General features: G+C 57.5%; 1 protein-coding gene across 1 annotated transcript in view; it reads right to left on the reverse strand.

Annotated features, from left to right (window-relative positions):
• Window positions 1-422: 422 nt before the first annotated feature.
• HCN4 (hyperpolarization activated cyclic nucleotide gated potassium channel 4) overlaps window positions 423-19,079 on the reverse strand; it is a gene marked incomplete at both ends in the record, with an annotated part of 39,462 nt that continues 20,805 nt past the window's right edge. The window contains 7 exons of the mRNA XM_080690758.1: window positions 423-1,624; window positions 1,726-1,890; window positions 2,829-3,069; window positions 3,171-3,317; window positions 5,932-6,150; window positions 7,956-8,117; window positions 17,197-17,620. Of these exons, the coding sequence (XP_080546884.1) occupies window positions 423-1,624; window positions 1,726-1,890; window positions 2,829-3,069; window positions 3,171-3,317; window positions 5,932-6,150; window positions 7,956-8,117; window positions 17,197-17,620 (2,560 nt within the window). The remainder of the gene's footprint in view (window positions 1,625-1,725; window positions 1,891-2,828; window positions 3,070-3,170; window positions 3,318-5,931; window positions 6,151-7,955; window positions 8,118-17,196; window positions 17,621-19,079) is intronic.

The raw sequence follows: 19,079 nt of genomic DNA on the forward strand, positions 1-19,079 counted from the left end.
GCTCCCCAGGAACACACCCAAGGGCCCCGCCCAGGGGAACCAAGTCCACAGCTAAGGGGCCGATGGTAGCTCTCACTCTAAGACAAATACAATGACAGGTCTGCTCTAGGAACCCCAAACTGGGGTCACCCCACCCGTGCCCTGCCCCAGAGACTCCCCTGTCGGGCCTCGCCTGCTCCTCCCCTCCCTCCCCCTAGTGCTGAGTATTAAAATAGTCTATAAAAGCAAGTGACCAAAAATCTATAGCTCTAAGAATACCTGGTTATTTTCTGCTGTCTTTTGTTTTTCTGGGGTGGGTGTGTGTGTGGGGGGGGGTATTTAAATGATCATTATTTTTGTTATTGGTATATCTCCTAATCACAGTTAAACCTGAAAGAAGAAGAGGGGGAAGGGGAGGAGGGAGGGAGGGAGGCCCCGCTGGCTCACAGGTTGGACGGCAGTTTGGCGCGCACTGGCTCGGCCCTGGCCCCCGGTTCCCTCGGGGGCGCTGCAGTCAGCGGGGGCCCCGCAGAAGAGGCGGCTCTCGCCCCGAACAGAGAAAGGGGGGGTGGCAAGGACCCTGAGGAAGTCTTCCGGGGCAGGGTGCCGTGCGGGCCGGGGCCCGCCCCGTGGGGGCGCCCGGGCGTGCTGAGGCCCCCGCTGCCGCCCGCGCCCGGCCCGGCCCGGGGCAGGGGCGGGAAGGCGGCCACCGACTCCCCCGAGGAGTGCGGGGAGGCCCGGCGCAGCGCGGGCGCCGCGTCCTGCGGCAGGGCGGGCTGCGAGGCGGAGATGAGCCTGAGGTCCCGGCGCAGGCGGCCCGGCGTGAGCGGCGGCGTGGCGCGGCGCTGCGGCGCGGGCGGCGGCGGGCTGGACGCGGGGGGCAGCAGCAGCGAGCCGTGGGAGCCCGAGGCCCGGGGCGGGGCGCTCGGGAAGGTCCGGGGGGGCCCGGGGCTGAGGCCGCCGGGGCTGAGGCCGGCGGGGGACGTCCCGGGGGTGCGGGGCGGCTCCGCCGGGGGCGCGGGCGGCGGCAGCAGGTGCTCCAGGGGCCCCGGGCCGCCGCGGGCGCCGGGCTGCAGCGGCGTGAGCAGCGGGGAGTCGGCGGAGGACAGCGAGCCGCCGGGGGCGCGGGGCGCGGGGGCCGGCGGGCCGGCGCCGCCGGGGGGCAGCAGCGGGCTGAGGCCGGCGGGCGCCGCGAAGCCGGCCAGCTGCTGGATGTGGAAGGACGACGACGAGGGCGTGTCGGCCTGCGACGGGCTGCTGGCCGGCGAGGCGGGGCCCGGCGCCGACGGCAGCAGCGACTGCAGCCGCTTCAGGTGCTTGGGCGTCTGCCCGGCCGCGAGGCCGCCCAGCCCGGGCCCGGGGGGCGGGCGGAAGATGGCGGCGGGCAGGCGCGGGTGGTGGGTGAGGGCGATGGCCACCGACGTGGTGGCGGCGGCCGCCTGCAGCGGCGCCTGGATGAGCGGGGTCCAGATGACCGGCGTGGGCGTGGGGGCGCCGGAGGCGGCCGCCTGGACGCGGTGCGCGCAGTGCGCCATCTCGCGGTCGTGCCGCACGATCTGCTGGATGATCTCGTTCTCCTGGTAGTTGAAGACGCCCGAGTTGAGGTCGTGCTGCACTTTGTGCAGGAGGATGGAGTTCTTCTTGCCTGCGCAGAACCGGAGCGGGGGCTCAGACCCGAGCGAGGGCGGCGGCGGGGCGCGCGCCGCGGGGGCCCGCCCTCCGTCCTCCCGCCGCCGCCCCCCTCACCGATGCGGTCCAGACGGTCGAGCGCCACGGTCTCGAAGGCCCGCCGCATCATGGGGTACTCCTCCAGCACCTCGTTGAAGTTGTCCACGCTCAGAGAGTAGAGGCGGCAGTAGGTGTCGGCCCTCACGCTGGCTGTGCGCCGGCCCCGGGTCAGCAGACAGATCTCTGGGGGGACATCGGGATTCAGGGTGGGGTGCTCAAGGCTCCCCCAGGCCCCGGCTGCCCGGCCCTGACTTCCCACCCCACTGCTTGGTACAGAAACCTCACGGGCTCACGATGCTGGGGGCCCAGGCTGCGACCGCACTGGGTTCTGGGCACCCCCCGCCCCGAATGGGTGTGGGATTGCTTCTAGTCTCTGGGACCATTCACTCAGTGGACCCGGGAATGCCCTGGGTCGGTCCTTCCCCCAAATTCCTGGGTGGAAACCCTAATCTCGAGGTGATGATATATGGAGACTGGTCTGAGGGACTTGACCCCATCACGAGAGTGGAGTCCTCATAAGTGGGACCCGTGCCCTATAAGAAGCCAGAGAAGCCAGGCGTGGTGGTGTAGGCTTGTGATCCCAGCATTTGGGAGGCTGAGACAGGAGGATTGTGGTTCGTGGCCAGCCTCGGCTACTTAGTGAGGCTCTCTGCAACTCAGTGAGACCCTGTTTCAAAATAAAGAATAAAGATAGGGCTGGGGGTGTTGCTTGGAGTTGAAATGCCCCTGGGTTCCAGCTGTACTGGATGAAGACAAAGATGAAGACAAAGAAGGAGGAAGAGGAGGAAGAGAAGAGGAGGAGGAGGAGGAGGAGAAGGAGGAGAAGAGGAGGAGGGAAGCCAGAGAGGCTTGCTGTGAGGATGCAGTGAGAGGCATCAGTCTTCAGGGAGAGCGGCCCCTGCCCATGCTGCACCCTGACCTCTGACTTCCAGCCCGGGGCTGTGAGAAGGCAGCATCATGGTGTATAAGCCGCTGTGTGGTGCCTGACAGCTCTCTACTGGGCTTACAGACGCCCCCTCCAGGCTGTAGCCACAAGGGGCCCTCGGGGACTCTGCCCTCCGGGGGTCTCTCAGCCTATCCCCGGCAGTGGCCCCGTCCCCCAGGCCCCCCGGGTACCGCACCTCCAAAATAGGAGCCGTCGGCCAGCTTGGTCTCCTTGTTGCCCTTGGTGAGCACGCTGACGACGCCGTGCTGGATGAAGTACATCTTCTTGCCGATGGTGCCCTCGCGGATGATGTAATCCCCAGGCTGGAAGACCTCGAAGCGCAGCTTGGTCAGCATGGACGTCACGAAGTTGGGGTCCGCGTTGGCAAACAGCGGCATGGAGGCCACCAGCTTGCGGCAGTTGAAGTTGATGATCTCCTGCTCCGCGGTGACACGGAGGGGGACACAGGAGGAAGGAGGTGAGGGGCTGCCCAGCCCCGCCAGCGGCGCCCCCACGCGCCAGGCCAGCGCACGCTCACCTCCCGCAGCGGCTCGCTCAGCTCGCCCAGGATGCTCTCCTCATCGAACATCTTGCCCTGGTAGCGGTGCTCGTAGTAGTCATGGATGCGCTGCCGGGTGTCGGGCGGGAGCTTGTGGAAGGACATGTACTGCTCCACCTGCTTGTACTGAGGGGCGGAAGAGGGAGCGGGGTCACCACCAGGCAGCCCCCGCCAGTGACCAGAGCCAGGCTCGGACCCTCGGGCTTTCCTTGGTTACTTGAGATTGGGCGTCCTCGGTGGTGCAATCACACTATGCCTAAAACAGCCCTGACCCCAGCTGCTTGGGGCAGGGAGGCATCAGTGTCTGGTCCTCACCGTGCTCAGTGCTACGGAGATGGACCGTCCCAAACCCAGTTACAGGACCAATTTTACAGGGCCATGAAGTTTCTCCCGAACCTCTTGCTTCTGCGTTCCACGACGCACTGACTTTGGGAGGGGAGAAGCTGTCTCCTGCCAGTGGTGACAAATGCAGTCAGGAGGACTGAGCTGCCACAGGTCACAACAATCGGAGGCAGGAGCGAGGGTGCCTGACCCCGTGTGAGGGGTGTGTGCAAACGTGGGCTCAGCAGACACCGCGAGCCATTTGACTGAGCGTCGCTCCAGCCCAAGGGAAGCACGGGGTGCAGCAAGACCTTGGATAGAGGTTCAGGAGCAAGAGCTCTGTGAACCCACGTCCCCAGGGCTCAACTCAAATTGGCAGTGATCCCGGCCATCTTGGCAATGAAGGGAGGACTTTGCTCCAACCATCCCTGGATTGTGGGTGCAGCATGGGGTCCTCAAGACCAGAACTGGGAAGGAGGCTTGGATTAGGCCAGTAACACAGACGTTCCCCACACAAGGAAGTCCCTATCATCTCAAACAGTCAGAAAGAGGGGAGCCAGTTCTTAAATATGAGCTCCACAGAGATGCTGATGGGCACTGGAGGAAGGGTGCTCCCCAAAGCTCTCCCAGCCAGCCTGCCCTCTGTCCACTCTAAGTTGCACAAAGCCCCGGGCAGCAGCAATCTCCCGGCTGGCTGTGGGGGCAGAGGTGGCTGGCGTGTGGAGGCCGTGTTTTAGAGAATCCCTCACAGTGAACAAACACATAGGGCAGGAATTTAAAGGTTACTGAAGTGGTCCAGGGAAAGAAATTGGTGGTAGGGACAGAGGAGAGGTAAGACATTTCAGAGAAATTTATGGGTGAATCAGGAAGACTTAGAGCACTATCAGCTCAAAGATATAAGGGAAAGTATCAAGTGGAAAGCCACACGCCCCTTCCCTCGCTCTACAGCAAACCCCCATGCATCTTCTAAACTAACCCAATTCTGCTCTCAGGCTGACCTTACAGCCTGGTCTCAGGAGCCTGACTCCTGTGCTTACTGAGCCCTGACCGTGTTCACGGGCTGGGCCTTGACCCTGGCCTCAGACTGCTCCTCCCCTGGGCCTGGGTCAAGCCCCGACCTCCCCGGCCCGCTCACTCCTTGACCAGACCCTTCCTTCTGATCAGCCCAGTTTCCTTACCACTCCTTTTCACACCTGTGCTTCCGTGCACCATGACTTCTGACCTAGAATTCTCTTTCATCTCCTTCCTCTGCCTCCCTTGAGTGAGCTCTCCTGCCCTCCCCGGCTCTGCAAGCTCTCCCGAGCTCTCCTCTTGGTCACAGGACCTGGGCCTCCATACCCAAATGGCTGCCATCTGTCGGGAACCCCGCCAGGGGACAGCAGCTGGGACTGGCAGTTGGTCTCTGGGTTTTATGCAGAGGAACAGGATAATCAGACTGTGTTTTATAAAATGCACCTCTGCTGCATGGAGTCAGGGTGGCAGGGAGAAGCTGCTTAGCCAACGGGTGGCGAATGGCTTGTGCTAGGTGAACACGGTGCTTGGGGTTTGACTTGTATTACTCCCCGCAACCCCTGGAAGAGAACTCCTCATGCTGTCCCTGTTCCAGTCGGGGACAGGGTCACAGAGATGAGAAGTGACCTGCCCAGCTTACAGAGCTCTTCAGCGAGACCCCAGGCAGCCGGACTCGAGGCCACCGCTCTCAGTCACTGTGGCTAGAAAACGGCCGCAGTGACTTGGGGAGACGGGGCAGCTGGCAACGAGGGTGGACATGCTTGAGGTGGGCGTTAATGAGCAGCGAGCAGCCTGCCTGGCTCCTGGTTTCGGCGCGCCCGGTTCCCATTAGTGAGATGGGGAAGGGCGGGAGTTTGGAGCGGACATGATGGGGCTCAGGTATCCAGGGAGGCTGCCCGCCAACAGTCGGGGACTGAGAATGAGGTGGGTTTGATTATATAATTGGGCTCACTGCCTGCAGATGGACGCAGAGCACGTGGGGGTGGGTGGTAGAACGATCCACCTGGGGAGCCTGGCGGGATCAGAGAGCTTCGGGCCACCGCCATGCCGTCATGAGAGCACAGAGAACAGAAAGAAGCCAGCACAAGAGAGCGGGAAGGACTGGCTGGGAGGCAGGAGGAAGCCGAGAGCTAGGCATGAAGACCTAGCGAGAGGCCAGGGAAGAGGAGGCTTCGCAACGCCAAGGGCACCAGTGCAGGCCCCACTTCCTCCAGGAGGGAGCAGAGGTGACAGGTTTCAGTGCAGTGAGTGACGTTCTCATTAGGAGGTGCCCCCGTGCTCCTTCCCTCACACCGGAAGTCCCCGCTACTAGACACCTGGGTCGCTGACTGGACACGTGCTCTCTCTTGCAAAGGCCCAGTGGGTGGTCTTCCTGGGAGCCCTGGGCAGACATGGCTCCCCAACCTACCTTTTCCTGGTACTGGCGCCGGGAGGAGTCCAGGGACTGGATGAGGGCCGTGGCGTGGCCAATGAACATGGCATAGCAGGTGGCGCCCACGATCATGCTGAGCATGGTGAGCCAGACGTCGGACATGCCCACGGGCGCCTGCCGCCCGTACCCAATGCACAGCATGTGGCTCATGGCCTTGAAGAGGGCGTAGGAGTACTGCTTCCCCCAGGAGTTGTTCTGTGGGGAGACAAAAGTATGGGCACCCAGGAGACTCCCCGCCACCTCCCTCCCTCAACCCAACTCCTCTCCAGAGACTGAGCCCAGCACTGTCCAGTCTTGTTACTGGCTGAAGGCTTTGGACGAAGGACCCATACTGGTAACCCCTGGCAAGAGTGAATCCCCAATTCAGACCTTCTTCCTGCAGGGTCAGGGAGCAGACTGGAAGGTCATCAAAGGGCAGCCTGGAGCCCCCGGCTGAACAGCAAAAGGCTCAGGCACCCTGCTGTCCTCCACTTGCTGAAACAACTCCATCCCCCATCCCCTAAACAGCTGCCAAGTGAAGCCCATTTCCCCACTGACCTCAATTATAAAACCAGATATGCTTCCCCTGGGGGGATGGCTCCAGCAGACTGAGCCCAGAACACTGTCCTCCTTTTGGGTGAGCAGAAATTAAAGTTGTCAGGCTCACTGGCCTCCCGTAGAACCCCGCGGCATCTAGCTCTCCTCCCACCGCCCCCAAAGGTGGACTCTCTGAGCGCCCGTTGGGTGTGGGGCCGGGGGAGGGAAGCAGCAAGGAGGCTCCTGGCTATTTTTGTCTCCAAAGCCAGTCAGTGTCTCAAAGAAGGCACAGCGTGGGAACACTGGGCTCAGAGGGCCGGCTCTTGAATCTAGTACATGTTTGGGCCCGTCACCTTCACACAGAGAAAACGGGGCCCCACTGAACTCCACCCCAGCCTCCTTTGCAGTGTTCGTCTGCTCACAGGGAGGAGGCGTGAGCAGTAATGCAAAAAGCCCACCCTGCCCAGAGCCCAAGCTCTCCTGCGGGCACTGGGTGGTCCCAAGCACCTGCCCGCAGCAAGGCAAGGGAGCCCACAGCGCCCTGCGCCATGCTCAAGGTCATCCAGGCAGTCCTGGGATGGAGAGCTGAGCTGGTCCCTCGGGTCTGAAGGCTCAGTCCAGACAAGGGAAGCGTGGGTAGGGCTGATCCCCTCGGTTTGGAAGGGGCCTGCCCTCCCTGGGGAACACGGGCAGCCTCCGGGTGCCTCCGGTCAGGGGTTCCAGCCCAGGATATTCAATCCATATGGCCGATTCATTTACACTTAGCTCATCAAAAGGCTGTTTTGTAAAGGCCTGTCGGATGCTGAAAGATGCCTCCGGGTCTCTTTCACCTCTTTCAAAGCCAGGTTTTCCTCCCCTGGAGCCCTGGGGATTTGCCTTCAGACAAAACCATGCTGAGGGGGAAGGAGCAAAGGAGAGGCAGGGGTTCACCAGAGCCGGAAAGACTCAGAGGTATGGGGTCCTCCACCCACGGGAGCCCCTCCTGTCCACAGCGGGGTGCGGCCTCTGCCCTGTGGCTGCAGAAGCCCCAGTCCAACTTCTCCTACCCACCCACAGGGCTGGGTGGCCAGGCTCGGCCCCGCTGCCCTCCCCGCTCAGGCCTGCACTGGGCCCAGACTGTGCATGTGTGGGGAGTCTGTCCCCGGAACAGGAGGGCAGGAGCCATCAGCCGAGCTTTGTCACTGATAGAATAGAGATCACCAGGTCTCAGTCTCCTTGGGTAAAATCAGGCCCAATATGGAGGCTCCCAGCTACGGCTGAGGCTGTAAGAGTTTACAGCCAAGAGCTCTGTGTAGGGACTCATGGACTAAGGTGAGTGCTCAGCCTGTAATGGACAAAGACTGTGCCCTTCAGCCCTGGGCTGGCATCTCAGGGTCCTCTGTGCTGGGATTCAGGGGTCCCAGCTGTTGATACTCCCTTCTGGTTTGTACCTCTGGAGAAGCACGCCTCCCGTGCCAGAGGCAGGACTGGCCTGGTACACTCACCACCATGTTGTTGATGGACACCCAGCAGTCGTCGGGGAAGTCCTGCAGCATGGGCACCAGGAACTGCAGGCAGCCGTCCCAGTGGCAGAGCAGGAGCATCATGCCGATGAGGTTCACGATGCGCACCACGGCGCTGGCCAGGTCGTAGGTCATGTGGAAAATCTGCGCAGAGGTGGAAACATTGGCCCAGATGGGCGAGCGGCCGGGAGGAGCGGCTGCAGGCACTGCCGCGCTCCTCCTCTGCAGAGCTCCAGGCTGGGGCTGAAGGGATGGCCCGTGGGCTGTGGGCTCCTGGAGGGATGCTCCTGGCACCCGTGCGGATGCGGGGCACCCCCTGCAGGAAGGGCACCATCCAGGACATGTGGGGGGAAATACCAGGAGCCCCGTGCAGCCCGGAGGCGGCAGTGAAGCCACCAGGGCAGGGGGCACCAGCTTGAGACTCCTCAGTGACCAGGGTCTTCGGGCCCCGGCATGATACTTCCTAAATCACTGGGCTCTCAGGACTGCCCCCTCCAGGGCAGTGGGCTCTGACAAAGGCAGCTATAAGACTGAAGTGGCCCACAGGCTCCAGGTTCAGGCAGACCTTCATCTCTGGCCTGCTGACTACCCAGTTCCTAGCTGAGTGACCTTGAAAAAGTCCCCAAACCTCTCTGATCATATTTTCTCATCTGGAATATGGTGATAAAAATTCTTAACCGAATGGGTTGTCAAAAGGATTAAATTATACATATAAAGTACTTAGTACTGAGTATAAAAGTGTTCAATAAATTATAAGCCATTATGAACTGAGAAGTTATTAATAATTCATCTTTATAATTAGTTAATATGCATTAGTAGTAGTACTCTCCCTTTATACATGAATAAAGTACAGCAGTACCCTCAACCCCCGCCCATACCACCTGCCCGTCTCCACTCTTGTGGTGCCGAGTGGGGGTCTGTGTTGGGGCACAGCAGGGGTCAAGGTGGGCACATCCCAGCACCCTGCCCCTTCCTCTCCTCCCAAAGCCACCAGCCTTAGTGTAGGGGGCAGGGGTCACCATGGTGACAGAGCAGTGGGGATGGAGAGCTGGAGGGAAGGAAACCAGGAAGTTCTAGCCAGGAAGGTTTTGGGGGAAGGGCCCCTCCAGCTCGCAACCCCCAGTTCTGGTCCCTCTATACTATTTCCAGGCAATGACACCCTCCCTGGTAAGGGGCACTGAGTCAAAATTATGGACTTCTCAAATGCCACAGAGACCTAGTGGAAGCCCATTGCAGAGCAGGAAATGCAGGCCCAAGGAGCCAGACCCTAGATATTTCAACTCTCAGCCAAGTGCTCTGAAGAGAGCCGCTGCATTGGCAGCAGAGATGGTGGTTTTCAGGGACAGGACAGCAGCCTCTGGGACTCACTGGGCTGAACACCAAGCTGAGGATCACAGAGGCAGGCCAGTCCCTAATACTGGAGCATCCAGGCAAGGGGACAAAGAGAGTTCCAGAAACTAGGGGTATGCCTACTTCAAAATCAGGCTGGCAAGCTGTTAAAGAAAATATACCCTGTGGTCCTACCTTGACAGAACACACCGTCATGAAGCCTTGGCGGGCCAGGCTGAGAACTTGAACTCTCAGAAGACCACCAGAACACGGCCCAGCTCTCCTCTTCCCTGACTGGCCCACAGCAACAGGCTCAGGCCGCAGCCAGGCTCCACCCCATGAACAATTTGTGAACGGGTCAGGGGGTGTGACCAGAGTGGGCCAGTGCCCTCAGGGCACAGGGAGGGGGCCTACAAGGGCCCTGGAAGCAGGCTTCCACCTGCTGGGGTCAGGAACGCTGGGTCCCAGGCACCCCAATCTTGTCTAGGAAGAGTTGCAGAGCCTCCAGACTCCTTACTGTGGGGAGAAGATTGCTCTAGAGTGTGGGCCCTTCCTTCCCTGGGTCCCAAATGTCTACTCCATGTCCCCATGAGGTCAGCCTGGGTCAGTGCCCGAGAAAGCTCCTCCATGTGATGGGCAGAGAGGAAGCCCAGAGCTCACAGCCTGGCTGGGGAAGTCAGTCACATCCAGGAAAGGAATGGGGACATGCGTAAGAAACCCGGCCACAGAGGAGGGCGAGCGGGACACAGTGGGGGCGGTGGGTCAGCAGAGAGGCCGGCCAGGCTCTCAGCTCCTCCACGTCCCCAGACTTTGCATGGGCCGTGCAGCTGCTCAGAGGCTGGGGCCACAGGCCCGCACGCCTTTCTCCACCCCTGCCTTGCTGAGGCCGCAGGAATTCCGCCGAGGATTTCCTTGGCTGTGGATGCCTATTAGTCTGGGGCATCTCTATGAGAGCCTCCCAGGAGGTCGTGTTGATTAAGGGGCTCCCATAATGTGCCTGTTCCCTTCCTCTAACAAGGGCTCCCAAAAATGATCCTGAGGGAAAACAGTCTTCCTTTTGCTCTCCTTCCAAGCCTGAGATACCCCAGTTCTTTGTTTCTGTTTTGCGCAAGACACACAGGTAGACAAGAGTAACAGACTGGCTCTTGTGTCCAGCTGTCTCTCTGTCTATCTCCACATGGACACGTCCAGAACCTGTTCCTCCTCATCTCACGACTGCATCGCCGTTCATGCAACTGGGCAGCAAACCCCACTAGCCAGCCCAGTTCCTCTCATTCTCACCCCTACACACCCAATCCACCACGAATCCAGGTCTTCTGGGTTCTTCTCCCTCTGAAGACTCCCTCAAATCATCTACGTCACTGCAATCCCAGGATGGCCCTATTCTAAATACCCCAGATAACTACCCTGAGCTCCCAATGAGGCTCCTTATCCCTCTAATCCACGCTCAAACAAGCAGCTAGGAAGATCTCCTTAAGACTTCAATCAGACCTTGTCATCCTCTTAAAAATTCCAATTTCTCCTCACTGCGCCTCAGTGTACATTCTACCTGCAAACTGTGGCTCAGTGACCTGGCTCCCAACTACCTGCGTGGCCCTCCTCCCCCTCTCTGCCTGGGCCTACCACATGCAGCTACACCGGCCTCCTCTCGGGTCCTCCAATGCCCCGGCCAGTTTTTGCCTGCCATGGAGCCTCAAATATTTAGTCTTCCAGTCTATCAGCCTGTGTGCTTCTTCTGGATCCTCCCCCTCCTGCCCTGACCACGTCCATGCAGAGGTCTCCCTATACCCTTCTGTATGAGTATCCAACGGCCTTTTCCTCCCCCCTAAAAAAGGACTCTTTGCCCTGATTTACTTCCTCCAGGGATTTCTCACCATTTAAAGTGACATTTGCCAGGCGTGGTGGCGCAGGCTTGTAATCCCAGCATTCGGGAGGCTGAGACAGGAGGATCATGGTTCACAGATAGCCTCAGCTACTTAGTGAGGCCCTCTGCAACTCAGTGAGACTCTGTCCTGTTTCAAAATAAAGAATAAAATAACAGGGCTGGGGGTGTAACTTGAAGGTAGAATGCCCCTGGGTTCCCTCCCCAGTACTGCCCCCCCTAAAAAATAAAAGACATTTGCAAGTTGGGCGTGGTGGCACATACTTGTGATCTCAGCATTCAAGAGGTGAAGATCAGAGGATCGTGGTTCTCGGACAGTCTCAGCTACTTAACAAGGCCTTTCACAACTCAGTGAGACCCTGTTTCAAAAAAAAATTTTTTTAAGACTAAAAAATAGGACTAGGGGTGTAGCTCGGAGGTAGAATGCCCCTTGGTTCCATCCTCAGTAGTGAACAAAAAAATGATATTTGCACCAGGCTCAGTGGCACAGGTCTATAATTCTAGTACTTGGAAGGCTGAGACAGGAGGATTGCAGGTTCAAGGCCAGCCTTAGCAAGAGCCAAGTCCTTGTTTCAAAATAAAAAAAATAGAAATAAAAAGGGCTGGGGGCATAGCTCCAAAATACAGTGCCCCCGGATTTAATCCTCAGCACTAAAAATACATACATACCTACATACATACGTACTAAAACGGCACGTGCTTCCTGGCTGCAAAAGGCAGGGGTCTTTCCTGTTTTTTGTTTCTGTATTTCTCCATGCTCAGCACAGGTAGGCAGCAGAAACCGCCGATGACTGCCCAAGGCCACACATGTGTGCTTAAATGAGAGATGGTACCACACGGGAGCTAAGGGACGCCTCCAGCTGCGTCTAGGAAGCGCCCAGCCTGTCACCACCCGTCTCACTACTCCTGCCTACGGATCACTTGGGTCTTCAGGACAGGAGCTTCCAGCTGGCATGGTTCTATGCAATGCCCTCTTTCCTTTCTGTATCACCTATGTATTTCTTCTCTTCATAACTAATTTTCTTCCCAGATCAAGTCTTTGTCTAATTTTTCCTTTATTGTGAGCTCATGAGTGTGGCTCGGAGCACAGGTAGGGTCTCGGGAGCTGAGGTGCTTCATGATGAAGGGGAGGGGACGAGAACGGGGACGGGCTGCTGCGTGCACAGGGTAAGTGCCGGGCAGACACGGCCCACGAGAACCTGCCTTCGCCTCGTGGGAAGAGCGATGCCTTTTCCTCCAGGTGAGGCTTGTGGCTGCTGCAGAGAGAAGGGGCGGCAGCGCCTGGTATTGGGTGAAGGACTGGGACCCAGGGGTGGGGGTGGCTGATGGCTCTCAGACACTGCCAAGCCCGAGTACCAGCAATGCCAGCCTGACTTCCCGCTGGCTGAGGAGCGCCCCTTCAGGCTAGGAGGATGCTGGGGATTGTAAGGAGACTCGCCCCACCCAGCACCCGACAGCACCCAGGATGTGGTTGCCAATGAACAAGGCTGGATGTTGCCGGGGAGAAGCTTTCTAAGATCTGTGACCGGCTATGGGCTGGGGCCACAGGCTGCCTTCCACTTAGCTGTGCTGTGCAAATATTTGCTTTGCTCTTTATATTCATTAAGCCCCCTTTTATGATGTTGGCTCTGACTGTGGGGGTTGAGCACCCTCATTTCCAGGCCCCACTCTCTGCAGTGCGGGGTGAGCACCTGTCTTCCACCCTGGGCAAGTGCCTTTCTTTCGGAGCCTCGACTTCCTTATGAGTGGACTGGCTCAGTAATTGCCAGTTCCCAGGGTGTCTTGGGAACTGGGTGAAGTAATGTCTGCAGTGGTGTACAGTAGGTAATCTGCACACAGTAGTTCCTCTTCTTCCTTCTCTCTCCCAGCCTTTGAAAGAGAGTTGATTTCTCAGTGCTGAGGAGACACCAGGAATCGGCAGGCAGGCTGCAACGGGTCCAGGCCTCTTCTTGGGACCTGGTGGAGTTCTCTCCCAGGCACTCCAGTTCTCCTCAAAGAAAAGAACAAATGTCCACGGGTCTCAGGGACAAGTGTCTACATGGGGGGCAGCAACTCCAGGCCCGTGCAAGTGGCCAGTGCATAGGTAGCCAGGAGCAATAGGATGGAGGGTCACGCTGGGTCCCTTCTTGGGGCCAGCAGAGGCCAGCCCCAACCCCCAGGATCACTCCTCTGTGTCACCCCCACTCCTCAGAGGGGTCGGCCTCTTGAGTCAGAGACGGTGGACCTAAGGCCCACAGTGGGAGGGGCTCAGCAGAGGCCACAGAGCCTCCAGCCCTCCTCTGCCATTTCGGTTGCTGAGGGAGAGAGGAGGCTTCTGGGATGGGTCACCGGAGTGCTGGGCCCTGCCGGGGAACATCCGAAGGGGGGCAACCAAGGTTTCTAACAATAGCCTGCTGCCTGTAACAAGCTCACACCTCAGAGGGAGGGAAGAGGCTGGCTGGGAGAGGCTCAGGAGGGAGACTGCTGACCTAGATCACCCAGGACAGAGGCAGAGGCTGTGTCCCCTGCAAGGGTGACCTGCACCTGCCCTTCTACCAACTCTTAGGAACTCTTATGGGCTGCAGGACTGACAGCACCTTGGGGAAACAGCAGAAGCTAAGGGTCAGGAGCCTCCCTACTTCACAGCCTCACCAGGGGGCTTTGGGTAGCTTGCCACCACCCCCATCCTGGGCTTCCTCCATCAGACACACCATGCCCGCACCACCAGCTAACACCATTCTCACCAAGAGAGACCAGAGCTGGGGACTCAGCCTCAGGAAGCCACAGCCTCAGACAACATCAGCATACAGATGGGGAAACTGAGGCCAGAAGAAGGAAAGAGATTCGCCCAAGGACACAAAGAGGAGATAGAGCAGGGCTTTTTCTGCTATGGACTTCCCTCCCCAGGTCTCCCACAGACCTGGAGCCTCAAAGGGTCTTCCTGCTGTTGCTCCAGGCCAAGCTGAGGCAGGGAGAAACTCCGGGGCTGGAACAGGCTATAAGAGACCTGGACACAGGGCTCCTGGGGGCAGCTGGGAAACCCCAATCCAATCCCAGGGGCCAGAGGGCGCCCTTGGCTGGGCCACGTGCCTGGCAGAAATGAACTCAAAGCAATTTCCTCTCCAGCTGGTTGGAGAGATAAGGACGTGTGTGGCAGGGGCAGGGAGTCACCATCTGGCCTCCTGGGATCTCCCTTCCTGCCCATGAGACTGAGTGGTGAGGTCCATTCAGTTCAGAGACCTTCTGGGGCTGGGCCTGGAGCCTGCCTGGATATCTGAGTAGCCAGGCTAGAGGGGCAATGGGGATAGTAGTCCTGGGCCTGAGATCCCAGAATGCAGTGCAGGGACAATAAAGAAGAGCTAAGCCGGGTGTGGTGGCGCACACTTGTAATCCCAGCATTCGGGAGGCTGAGACAGAAGGATCACGGTTCAAGGACAGCCTCAGCTACTTTGTGAGGCCCTTTGCAACTCAGTGAGACCCTGTTTCAAAATAAAGATTAAAAAATAGGGCTGGGGGTGTAGCTCAGAGGTAGAATGGCCCTGGGTTCCATCCCTAGTAACACACACACACACACACACACACACACACACACACACACACACACAGTGAAGCTCTGTCCTAGGCCTCACCTACTAAGCCACTGGCAACTGCCAATTTCCACCAAAAATCTGTGGCCCAGAGGGCCCAGACATCAGGCCCGAAAACAAAACGTAGTACAAGAAAAGGCAAAGGGCACCACATCTCTGCTATGAACACGTCTGGTCCAAGACAAATGGAAGGTTAGGGGTCTTCAAGGTCTGAGGGAGCAGCTGGGTCCTGCATTTACATCCGGGGTGGAAACCAAGAGACGAGCCTATCAGGACACTGGGAGAGAGGCCTCCAGCCTTTCTTCACAGCCGCACACCCCTACACACATTGTCCCTCTCAGCCCTAAGCTCAGGTCCACACGCCAGCAACTCTCGGCACCTACGTGTCCCACAGGTACCACACCCAACCTGTCACATGGAACTCCTCTCCAACCCCGTGAGCACCCCCTGCCTGCCTTTCCAATCTCGGCTGGGAGTCATCACTACGCCCTTTGGTCCCCAGTGCCCTACCCAGGACAGAGAGCGGGTAGATGCCGAGCAAGGGCCTGCTGGTCCAGTTGCCCATCGGGTAATACGTCCTATATTACCTGCTCAGTACTTCCTGGATGGAAGTATGGGGCTGGGATTTTAACTCAAGTCTCAAAGATGTCATTCTGGCTCCTAAGTCCATGAGCATCCCATTACACAAGGCAGGGACAGCAGAGCTCAACTGGATTCTGCCCCAGTTCTGCCAGAGGTCTACTGCGTGACCTTGGGCAAGTCATTGCCCCTCTCTGTCAGCAGAATAAGGCAAATTTTCCAAGCCAACGAGATTTCTGCCATGGAGCAATTCTGCCAAGCTGGTGTAGGCACTTCTCCCACAGCACGTGTGTTCATGACGTCTCTGACCTGAATCTGCCGGTCCCCCAACCATCAGCCATGGGTGCTGCCAGGCTGGGCCCAGGCTGCTGATAGGTTGAGGGGTGGGGCAGGGGGTGTGTCCTGATCATGGAACTTTCCATCCAATCAAGATGGAGATCCTAGAGACCAGGAGGCCAGCAGTGAGGTGCAGCAAGGAATGCACTACAGCAAGAAGCCTCCCCAGCCCAGCCCACCCCATGTGCAAGGTGGGTATCTCACAAAGCACAGCTCCCCCCAACCCTGGTCACCCCCCAGCTAGCCTGCTGCTACTGCTGCTGCCAAACCCAGTAGCATGGGTGGTGGCAAAGGCAGAATGAAGTGCCCGGCAAGGTCACCGTCCTCTTCCTACCACGGCCCTCGTCCTCCTGTTTTGTTTTTTTTTTTTTAAGCTCCTACAGACAACTGCTTCAGCTTCTGGATAAGTTAGAGTGGTTCAGAGTGGTCTTGGCCTCCATAGTTCATTTAGAATTCGTTATTTAGTTGCTGTTTCCATTGCTCACAGCCCCTGGAATCTCTTTACACTTCTTGTGTGCAGGCCTCCGGCTCCCCAGGTGTTTTGACCCTCACTGCTGCACCTGCACCTGCGTCTTCAGCAGACGCCTGCCCAGATGCTGGAAGCAGCTCTTGCAGGGAGCACAGAGGGACTTCCCAAACTACTGATTGACATCTAAGGGATATAAACATTCTAACTCTTTCCCCTGGCTGGGGCAACTTTGGCCTACACTGTCCTCAGAGCTCCCCCATGAGATAGGGCCAAAGTCACTCTCCATGAGACTTGCCTGATGTCCCACACTTGCTTGGCTTTCCCTGTCCCTCTACCTTCCCTGTCCTTTACCTTTCCCTGTCCCTCTATCCCACCCTATTACCAGATTTTCCTAGGAATGCCCCCCCCCATCACTTTCATACAAGTTCTCACCTTAGGATCTAAGATAGTTACCAACAAAATTTATCCACAAGTCCAAATTTCACTTCTCGTGATGAATCTATAGATCTAGCGACCCTGGGCTCATTGCTCATGGCAACAATTAGCTAGAGTTGACTGGAAGCTTCCCAACACAGATGGAAGATGCGGTCTTCGCTCCACCCCAGTCCCCACACTCTACCGTTCTCCACCTGGCCATTCCCACCCGGTCACTTTCCTTCCCAGGCCCCAACAGGCCTATGAGTGTACAGCCCTTACCAAACAGTGCAGTGCTTATCAGCGCAGGCTCTGGAGCCGGTCGGATACAGGTTGTAGGTTCACCAATTGTCACGTGACCTTGTGTAAATCATTCATTTTTTTTCTGTCTCAGTTTCTTCATGTACCTACCTGGTAACCCTCTATGGTTGTTATGGACTTTAGTGGGCTACTGAGTGTTAAGTACTTTGTGCAATATCTAACTCATGATCAAAGGTCAACAAATTACCAGTATTTGTCCACTCGGACCAGGTATGCCTGCTAGAATCCGACAGCCCAGACCAACTATCTGAGATTACCTGCTGGTTCTGCTCTCCCCTGAGGAATACCTTTACCTTTTCCCCCAAGAAATCCGGTCTGACCGCTTACCTCTTCCCACTGGTGAATATACCGAATGAGGCGGGAGAGGCGTAGGAGGCGCAGGAGGCTGAGGATCTTGGTGAAGCGAACAATTCGCAGAGCCCGGGCCGTCTTGTAGACCTCGGAGTCGATGCGTGTCTCCACGATGAGGAAGATGTAGTCCACGGGGATGGAGGAGATGAAATCCACCACAAACCAGCTTTTCAGGTACTTCATCTTAATCCTCTGCGGGTCCAGGATGATCTCTGTGTTGTCCTCCACCACAATCCCTGTGCGGAAGTTGAGGACCAAGTCGATGAGGAAGAACGTGTCTGATACCACATTGAAGACGATCCAGGGTGTGGTGTTCTCATCCTTGAAGAAGGTGATGCCCACGGGGATGATGATCAGGTTTCCCACCATCAGCAGCAGCATGGTCAGGTCCCAGTAAAATCTGCCCAGAGATACAGGGGGTCAATCAGCCAAGGAGAGAGAGGCCACGTTACTAGGAGAGGACGCTCTGAGGCAGGGCTGATGGGGGAGAGGGAAGTCTTGGGGGGCTCCAAGCCTCTCAAGGGGATGCCAGGGCAAGGTGTGGAGGTTGCAGACACAGAGAATGACACGAAGGAAGCTCCTGATTCACCGAGGACCCCTCCGCCCTGCCCTTCCGTGAACTCCCCAGGGGGACAAGCCTCCCTCCCCACAGCCACTCCCCAGTGAGAGTCAGGTTGGAAAGCGAGTCAAACAATGACACCAGAGAGAAGTGAGAGGCTGTTTTGGTGACAGGAGTAGCTCACTTGGGCCACTGTAGGCCGGGGCCAAGCTGCCCTGTCCTCCCTGAGGCTTAGCTATGGCCTGAGACAAGCTGTCAAGCAGGGCATGCCATAGACCGTGACCAGAGAACAGGGAGGACCAGATACTGGGGAGGAGCCTGGGCGGCAGAGACCCAAGCTCCAGCTCCAGCTGCCACTGATATGCAATGTGACAACAAGCAGGGGCCTCCCACATTCTGGGCCTCAGTTTCCCCAATGTGCAATGAGTCCTCTAATTCTGATCTGGCGCTCTCTGGTGTCTCCCTTTAGTTAGAAAATGTCTGACCATCTCCCTCCCCCAGAGGCTTGCATCCTGACACGGGGGTGTGAAGGGGAAAGGGATAGCATCTCAAAACAGGACGTGTTAGATGGGTTCGGTGGTGCACACTTATAATTCCAGTTCTTGGGAGGCTAAGACAGGAGGATCGCAGGTTCAAGGACAGCCTCAGTAACTTAGTGAGACCTTGTTTCAAAATAAAAATAAAAAGAGGCAGAACATCTCTGGATTCAATCTAGTACAAAAAGGAAAAAAAAACAAACAAGCAGGAAGCATTAGCGGGGAATTTCAGGAACCCATGAGGTCCCACTTGGAGTAGTGAAGGAAGAGCAACCCAGGCTTCCAGAACCATTTCTCCCAAGCCTCAAGGGCCTTCCTGAGGGAGGTCAGAGGGATCGTCAGGACAAGCCTCTGGGAGGCCGAGCAGATCCCAGATCTAGAAGGCATGGAAAATCATTTTTAGGATCCTGCCCAAGTCCCAGCCACCCCAGGGCTGACCCCCAAACCAGAAACTTGCACTGCAGAGCTGTTTCCTCCTACTATTAACTTAGTTACAAGGTAACAGATAAAAGTATTGGGTCAGGCAGAATTAAGCATGTCTTCTCCCAGAATAAATAACCTTTCATCCAGCTTTAATTCTGTACTGCAGGGAAACCAGAAGCTCTCCTCTACTCTTCAGATCTCCCCCACCAAAAAATGGAAGTACTACTATTAGAATTCTAAGTTACAGGTTTGCAAAGCATCACTTTATGGAAGATTGTTTTCCCAAACTCAAAATGGTGCTGAATCAAGAGAGGGCTGAGCTGCTTCACTCGAGGTGGATA

This window comes from Muscardinus avellanarius (assembly GCF_963383645.1).
Source record: "Muscardinus avellanarius genome assembly, chromosome: 3".
Classification (NCBI taxonomy): Eukaryota; Metazoa; Chordata; class Mammalia; order Rodentia; family Gliridae; genus Muscardinus; species Muscardinus avellanarius.